General features: G+C 57.6%; 1 protein-coding gene across 3 annotated transcripts in view; it reads right to left on the bottom strand.

Annotated features, from left to right (window-relative positions):
• Nucleotides 1-244: 244 nt before the first annotated feature.
• The window catches only part of LIMK2 (LIM domain kinase 2), a 54,488-nt gene continuing 46,410 nt past the window's right edge, over nucleotides 245-8,322 (bottom strand). For 2 of the 3 annotated variants that reach the window (XM_005218147.5, XM_005218146.5), the window contains 8 exons: nucleotides 8,033-8,119; nucleotides 7,269-7,400; nucleotides 6,968-7,024; nucleotides 5,503-5,568; nucleotides 4,467-4,641; nucleotides 3,734-3,789; nucleotides 2,833-2,990; nucleotides 245-1,682 (listed from right to left, as the gene is read on the bottom strand). In XM_005218147.5, the coding sequence (XP_005218204.1) occupies nucleotides 1,538-1,682; nucleotides 2,833-2,990; nucleotides 3,734-3,789; nucleotides 4,467-4,641; nucleotides 5,503-5,568; nucleotides 6,968-7,024; nucleotides 7,269-7,400; nucleotides 8,033-8,119 (876 nt within the window). In that variant the 3' untranslated portion in view covers nucleotides 245-1,537. 3 annotated transcript variants of the gene reach the window in all.

The following is an 8,322-nucleotide window of genomic DNA, read 5'->3' as shown; positions in this document are numbered from 1 at the left end:
CTGGGTGGGCCTGAGGGGATGGCGTGGCTGGGAGGCGGCAGGTCACCTGCCCCGAGGCCTGGCTGCCTCCGGGTTGCACACGTCCCCTGGAGCAGGCGGGTGTCTGTGTAAGGAGGTGGGGTCAGAGCACTCGAACCCCTGCTGTGGGGTCACATGGGCGGGGCCTCAAAGTGGCCACTGCAGCCTCCATGTGCGTGTCCCTGAACCAGGCCGCAAGTCACGTTCTCACTCTCCGCACCATCAGTCATGTTAACTGCTTAATTTATTTGGTCTGCTCCGCGGCCTGATTTGGGCCCACCACCCCCACTCCTGCGGGGACCACCGAGGCAGCACCAGCTGCACGATGCCGGCCTCCCTGCTGCCGGGAGCCCAGGGCGAGGGCTCGCGCACTCCACACCTGAGCAGGGCGTCAACAGCAAGGAGACTGGCCAGAGGCAACACCCAGTGCCTCAGCTCATCAGGTCTGTCTGTGTACAGCGTTTCACACATCACCCCCACAGGTACAACACCAAGACAGTCTGAACGGCAACCGCCTTCTCCCGCGTCACCCAGCCGCCCCCGCCCCCAGCACAACCACACACACCGCAGTAAGGTCCCAAACCCACTCCTCACTTAGCAAATATGGTGCAGGGTCACCTCACACCCCACATGCTGGGCCTCCACTAACCAGTGTCCTCCAGAGCCCGCCCCGCACAAGCCTGGGCTCCTGGATGAAGCGCACCTGAGCGTGCAAAGGACAGCAGCCAGGACACCAGGGCTTCCGAGAGGGCAGGGCCTCTCCTTCACCCTGGCCGCCACCTGCGCTTGCGGGTGACTGCTTGTCGCTGGCAGGAGGGACGCGCCCACGAGCTCCCCGCCAGTCCGGAGCTCAGTGTGAGAACACAAGTGGAGGCTCCGCCTCGAGCCTATGGGGCCCCGGGGCCCAGGAGGCGAACAGAAACCAGCCCTGCTCCTGACTCCTGGCCGGACCCACCACAAACCGACCAGGAGACGCTTTACAGCCCACTCCCTCAATGCTGCCCAGGGGAGGGCGGGACGCGCCAGGGCCGGGGAGCACCGCGGTCGCTTCCGGTCCTCGGACAGCCGCACTCTCTGCCACACTCCACAAGAAGTCCTCCTGCACCGGCCGAACCAGAGGCGTCAGGGTCCGCCGGCGGTGCACCTGGGAGCCTGCCCAGCAGGTCCAGGGTGCGCTGGTCAGTGTCAGCAAGGGCCTCTGGGAATCCACTGCCAGGGCGCTCCCGAGTGGTCATGGGTAACAGACTCCTCCTGGCTCAGGGACCAGGCTTTGTTTGTTTTCTTCACAGCTTCCAGGCGAGTGTGGGATTTACAGACAGTAACCGGGCTCCAGGACCTGTGGGGACGTTTCCCTGGTGCTGTGCCCGCTTGCCTCCGGGGACGTAGGAGGATGGCCAGTCCTGCTTCTGAATGAGCTGCCGATCCCCAGGAGGCCTGGCTGGCCCTGCCCGCAGCAGGGATGGGTGCAGAGGGGGCAGTGCTGGCTGGGGGATGCCCCCAGAAGGGGGTTGGGCCAGGGCTAGGGAGGCGGGTTCCGGATCAGGCCGTACTCCATGCTCACGGTGTGGTCCAGGTCCTCCAGCTCTGTGGGCAGTGGGATGCCCAGCTCCCCCAGGTACAGGGACAGTGCCTCAAAGAAGTCCTCCAGTTTGGAGAATGCCGGTCTAGAAAGAGGAGGAGGAGACAGGTGAGTCATGGGGGTAGGGGTGGGCAGTGAGGTGGCAAAGAAGGCACCCAGGCCTGTGGCTCCACCACTTCCTGGGTGTCTGACCTTGGGCGAGCCCTTAACCTTGGTGTGCCTCAGGTCATAGACTGCACAGGCTGCTGCAAAGACGAGAGGTGGTAACACAGGGAGAGGAGGGTCTGGCTCAAAGGGGCAGCTTGAAAATGAAGTACAGGAGGAGAAAAGCCCCTTCCAGGTCTCAGAGAAAACGCAATCATCACAGGTAGGTTTGGACTAAGTGCCCTTTTAAAGATCCTTTCAGTCCTGAGATTGAAAGTCGTTTCCATATCGATGGGATCTGCCCCGGGAGGGGCTTCTCACAGTCTTGGCAGCTCACCCCAAAGAGAAAGAGAATGCCTGGCTCCTGTTGCCCTGGAGACAGCTCAGGTCCATTCCTCCATCTCCTCCTCGATTTTGCTTAAACATCTTGTCACCTTCTTGGCAAGACCTACTCTGAGCACCATCTTAAAGATGGTGGTAACCTGCACCCTGAACAACCCTTTTTGCTTGGCTTGAGTACTTTTTCCATAGCATCTGTGTCTTTCTCACATATTAAATACATGTTCTCATATACTAAAGATAATTTTAAGAAGATTTCTTTAAAGGAAAAAATTGGCTAATGCATAAAGATGCTCACTGTAATACCTACTATAAGGACAAACTGGAAAAACCTGAACATCTACGCATGTATGTTCCTACAGTCTCCTAGTGAATTTCACAGTCAACAGAAATGATAATCTGGAATACTGGGTAGTGACAAAAATGCAAAGCGAAATGTCAAACTTTTCTCTACTTAAGATAACTGTATAAAAAAAAATGTGTTTGGACATGGGAATATGGAAACTTGAAAACACTGTTAGCATGGTATATAGGTTTGGGTGAATTTCCTGCTGTTAAAGTTTAACGCTGTCTCTGGGTCACTTGCTACAAAACCCCCGTCTTCCTCCCTGCTGACTGACATGTCAGGGTCGTCAGGTGGCTTCAGTGGTTGATGGCCACATCTGCGAGCCTGGGAAAGGCTTGGCAATGGCTGAGGACTGGGGTGAGCATCCCAGGACCATGAGGGCTGAGCGAGGGGCGTGGACTCCAACCTGCTCTCAGGCTCCAGTCTGCAGCAGATGGCTGCCAGGGGGAAGAAGGCTGGGGGGCACTCTTCGGGGACAAACTTCTCCCAGAAGAGCTTCACGTTGAGGCCGAAGTCCAGTGTTCGGGGCAGGCAGTCAGGATCTGCATACACCTGCCCGATTATCTGCAGGTGGAGAGACAGTGGTCAGGGACGGTGCAGCCATGTGGTGGGGGAGGGGGGTGCTGGTGCGGGGACAGGACAGGAGGGATGGTCAGAAGCGGGAGGCAGAGGCTTCCCTGGTGCTCCAGTGGTTAAGAATCCGTCTGGCAATGCAAGGACGCAGGTTCAATTCTGGTTAGGGAACTAAGATCCCACATGCTGCAGGGCAACTAAGCCCTGTGCTGCAGCCACTGAGCCTGCGTGCTGTAACTAAGGCCAGATGCAGTCAAATAAACAGAAGAGGAAGGAAGTAAAAACCCAGCTGAGAGGGCTGCCCCCTCCCGTCTCTCCGTATCTTGCTAATGCAGGCTTGTCTCCTGACTAGAGAATCTGGAGGAGCCTCAGCACAGAAGCAAGACGCCCGTGACCAGCCTCTGGAGGGGCTGCTTCCACACAGCCCCGCCCTGCCCTGTGCTGGAGTTCGGGCCCTGAGAAGGGAGGCACTGGATCTGATTCATGTCCGAAGCCCTCTGCTGCCAGCCCAGGGCTCTGCATACAGTAGATGCTGAACTGATTTCTGTTAAGTGAACGATATTTTTAAAAGTGAGACTCGAACGTGTCCAAAGACCCGTGATAACCGACACGGCCCTCTGCTCCTGCTGACTCTGTGGCACTATGCATCTTAGGAGGAAGAGCCCCCGTTTCGACTGCGGGGGCCGGGCTGCCAGGTCTGCTGCCTCAGGCCTGGTCTCCGTGCTGGGGCTCACCTCACAGAGGACAATCCCAAAAGAGAAGACATCCACCGTCTCGTCGTAGCTCTTTCCTTCACAAAAAACACAGGAGAGCAGGCTGTTGTTAGGTTTGGTCCCGTCTCTGCTCTGCACTGCGTCTGGAGCCAGGTCAGGTCAGAGCTAAGAGCCAGGGCTAGGAGAGGTTCTGTGGGGGTGCCTCTAAGGCTGTGGGGACAGGCCCCGTCTGAAAACCAGTCAGCCTCAGAGAGGTCTCATGAAACAACACTGCCCAGGGTGAAGCCGCACGGGATAGTGAAAGAGAACTGGGCCAGGATGCGCCTGGACTCTGGCACTGCCTCCTGTGCACTCTCTGGCTGGAGACCTCAGAAACGGCTGCAGCGGGCCACTTCTGCAGTCTCACAGCGCTGTCTGGCTCAGGAGGCCTGGCCAGCATCTCCGGCTGGTCTGCGCCTCAGCCACGAGGGGGCAGCACACCTCAGTTCTCAGCAAGGAGTGAGAACAGGCAGTAAAGTGCCTGAGCGCTCAGCTACCCCTTGGGGCACAGGAACCGCGGTCAGACCTCAGCGTGGGCCCCGGATGGGGCGCCAGCCAGCCTGCAGGCCTGATCTCGGGGAGGGAGGCGTCTTTGAGGTCCAGTCAGGCATGGGATGAAAACCGTGCACCCCCGGCTTCGGGTACCTGGTCTACACGCCCTGGGGCTCTGCTGCAAGATGTGGCCCCACCTCCCCTCCGGGGTGTCAGGACTGACCGTTCAGCATCTCCGGGGCCATCCAGTAGGGGTTCCCCACCACCGTGTAGCGCTTCTTGCGGTCGCTCTTGCGCAAGGTGCGCTTCTTGGTGGTGGCCTTTTCCACGGGGGGCTTCTTTCTCTCCTCGACTATGAGCCGTGACAGCCCGAAGTCAGCCACCACCACGGTCTTGTCCTGAGAGGACAAGGGTCAGGTCAGCCCTGGGGGGCGGGGGACGACCGGACGGGGACAGGACAGTCCCAAGAGGAGGAGAGAAGACGCGTATGACCAAGGGGGGTCTTGATGGTGGTGTTTGTCGTCTCAGTCTGCGCTCTTTGCATGGCAGACACCCCCAGACCTAGAGGGTGTTCTCAGCAGAGGCCCTGGGACCTGGAGAGTGGAACCCAAGAGACAGGACAGTGGATTTCGTTTTGCTTTTTTTCTCATCCTGCCTTGTTCTCAGAAAGATTTAAAGCTGGAACCAGGATAAGACAGAAAAAGACAAGATACAGGCCTTCCGTGGGGGTGGGGGGCGAAGGGGAGATAAGCTCTTCAAATAGCTACAAGGCAGTCATGTGGAAAAGGGATTAAGACTGTTTGGTGTGAGTCCAGAGGGCATGGCCAGGGCCAGTGAGTGGACACCCAGGAAGCTACACTGCAAGTCAACAGGAGTAACACTGTAGCGAGCAGAGCTGACCAGCAGGGGAGAGGGAGGCTGGCCCCAAACCCCTCCCTGTGAATTTAGTAGCTCTGTAGCCTCGGGCTGAGGCTTCAGGTGCCACAGCTGCAAAATGGGGTCCTTGGGGAGCTGCTGCCCCCAACACGGGGCAAAACCAGGAAAAGTGACAGGGCTCTACAAACAGTTGAGGAACTTCAAGTCCCTTCCAACCACAGGATTTCAAAGGCTGCTACTGGGAGGAGGTGGGGTTTGTCTGCATGTGTGAGGATCCCCCAGCAGACAGAAGCCTGAGGCGATACCTCTGGTCTAAAGCCAGAGGGGCCAGGCAGTCTCGCTGGCAACAAGGGAGCCAGGAGGGCTGCCCTGGGGGCACGTACCAGCTTGATGAGGCAGTTGTGCGAGTTCAGATCCCGGTGGATGATACACATGGAATGCAAATAGGCCTGGAACAAGAGGTAGGAGCTGAGGCCCATGGCCAGTCAATCGGCTAGACGCTGACTCTGAGACTCGGGGGCCCCAAAACCTGCTCTTCCCCCAGGACACCCCCACCCCCCACGCCAGCTTAAGAACCCAAGCTGGACTCCAGGGCCCTCCTGCCGTCACTCCTCATCCCGGTGTCAACAGAAGGCCGAGGGCTTCCCCTCTCCCTGCTGCCGTCTCCTGCCCAGCAGCCTCTGTTCACCGATCCCAACCCAGGCGCTGCTCTGTCCTGAAGTTCCCGACTCCCTGGGCCCAGTGAGCACCCCCCAACCTATTTTACTCAGAGCTAGGCCACCCCCTCCCAGTCTCTGGCTTTAGCCACCCTGGATCTTTCCTGCTGGGAGAGGGGAAGTGGCCACCTCCTGGCCCAGCTGATCTGTCCTCCCAACACACACTTCCCTCTCTGTCTACACTTTCCCTGTGATCTACTGGTTAGCATTCAGTGCTCTCACTTAGGGAAAAAAAAATTTATTGGAGTGTAGTTGATCTATAATGCTATGTGAAGTTTCAGGTGTATTGCAGATGAATCAGTGACACATATACATATCCACTCTTGCTTAGATTCTTCTCCCATACAGGTCATTACAGAGTACTGAGGAGACTTCCCTGTACTCCTCAGTGCCTTCTTAATAGTGACGCACTTTACATATAGTAGTGTATATATGTTGATTTCATCCTCCCGGTTTATCCCTCCCCCTTTCCCCCTTGACAACCATGAGTCTGTTTTCTACATCTGTGACTCCACTTCCCTTTTGTGAACAGGCTCATTTGTACCACTGTTTTAGAGTCCACACATAAGCGGTATCATATGATATTTGTCTCTCTGTGTCTGACTGACTTCACTCAGTGTGACAGTCTCTAGGTCCGTCCGTGGCGGCGAACGGCCTAATCCATCCTTTCCGCGGCTGAGTCATACCCCACTGTGTGTACGTGCCGCATCTTCTTATCTCAGCACTCTGACTTTAACCTCTCCCTCTTCCTACCCTCATGTGTCCAAACCAGTCTGTATTTGCTATTTCCCCATCCAGGCCTCCGCCTCTGGCTCTTGAGCCACCCTTCCACGCAGAAACCCGCCCCTCTCCCCGCAACACCAGTTCCCTCCCTTGGGCTCCGGGAGCCGCTCACAGGCCCACGGAACTCTTTCCAACCTGCCTGGCGCCCCTCCTCAGGGGGTGCCCACCCTTCTCCTGTGCCACCTGCCTCCAAGACGGTGTGTGCCTGCCTTTTCCTTCTGGCCTCCTCAATGTCAGCCCCTCTGGTCACTGTTAACCCCTACTAAGCACCTACACACCAGCCTCAGCAGATGCCTGTCCAAGCTCCTCCCAGACCCACTCTGCTGGCAGGGCTGTCGGCAGGACTCACCATTCCAGAGGCGATGCCTTTGGCAAACCTGACCTTCTGCTGCCAGGGGAACGGGTCCTGCAGGATGGAGGAAGGCCCGTCAGAGGCCGGTGGGCCTTGTTCTACTGGTGGTCCAGGCCCCGTGGGTCAACGTGATCTGCAGTAAACCCTCCCTGCCTGTGCCCAGTCCCACCCAAAATGGCCCTTTGCAGGTAAGGCAGCAGGTCTCTCTGATCATTGTGGTTCCAGAGCAGTGGTGACACAGGGGCCCCACTGATGACCCCCCCAAGGCTCTTAGGGACTCTGGGGGTGCTGTGCTCACCACGTTGCGCAGGAAGTCCTTCAGCGTGCCCCCTTCGATGTACTCCGTCAGCAGGTTCAGCTTCTTATCCTTGTACAGTACGCCGATGAACTTGAGCACGTTGGGGTGGTCCAGGCTGCGCATCACCTTCACCTGCAGGGCGGGGAGGCCATGAGGGCGGGGCCCAGTTTCTTCCTCACCCCCTCCCTCGGGGAGTCAGCATGACACATGTGCCCCGTGTCTCCCCCTCCTGTCTCGGGTGCTGGGGAAGAAAGCCCCACGTGGATGGGGACAGCCTCCCTGGCCTCGTGCTTGGGACCCTGCCTTTCTAGGAGCTACATCTGGGGAACTGGAGAGGCAGGGCCCCAGAGCGAGGTGGAGACCAGGAGGGCAGCACCCTGTGGGGCGGTGGGGAAGGACACCAAGGTGCCAGGCTGGCCCGGCGGGGTGTCCAGCGTCGAGCTGCTCCAAAGCGCCTGCGCTCACCCCACACTCCACGAGCTCCATGAAGCACAGCTCACTGTACCAGTTCGTGCTGTCCTCAGTGTTTTTTATACAAATAATGTGCCGTCATTTACGGGGGGGGCAGGGACATTCCTCTAATGGTCTGTTCTGCCTTAAGAAAGGCAGGCAGAAAGAAAGTGACGACTCCAAACTAAGCTTCCTCTTCACATCTTTTTTTTTTTTTTTTTTGGTGCTGAAAGCTGGGATTGAAGTCATTCTTTAGTATCAATTTCCTTCTTTCAACAGTGACACAAACTCCTAGCCCCCACCCCGCTTCTTACCTCAGTTAGAAAAGTCTTCTGTGTCTCCTCATCACACCGGATCAGCTCCTTCATGACCATCACTTTGCCCGTGGCTTTGTGCGTCACCTAAAAGGAGGGTGACTGTCACTAGTGTAGAGAACAGAGGTCCTTCTGGGGAACTGTGCGCAAATCTGTCGCTGGCCATCCCATGCCCTGGAGGACACGCTGACGTCATCAGCCGGATCAGACTGACAGTTCAAGTGCAGAACACACAGCAAGGGCCTCAGAAGGGAGCACACCTTCCTCCCCGGAGAGCTGGGCATGCACGG

Source organism: Bos taurus, chromosome 17 (assembly GCF_002263795.3).
Source record: "Bos taurus isolate L1 Dominette 01449 registration number 42190680 breed Hereford chromosome 17, ARS-UCD2.0, whole genome shotgun sequence".
Lineage (NCBI taxonomy): Eukaryota > Metazoa > Chordata > Mammalia > Artiodactyla > Bovidae > Bos > Bos taurus.
The sequence above is the reverse complement of the archived record's forward strand: the minus strand, read 5'-3'. Positions and strand labels throughout refer to the sequence as shown.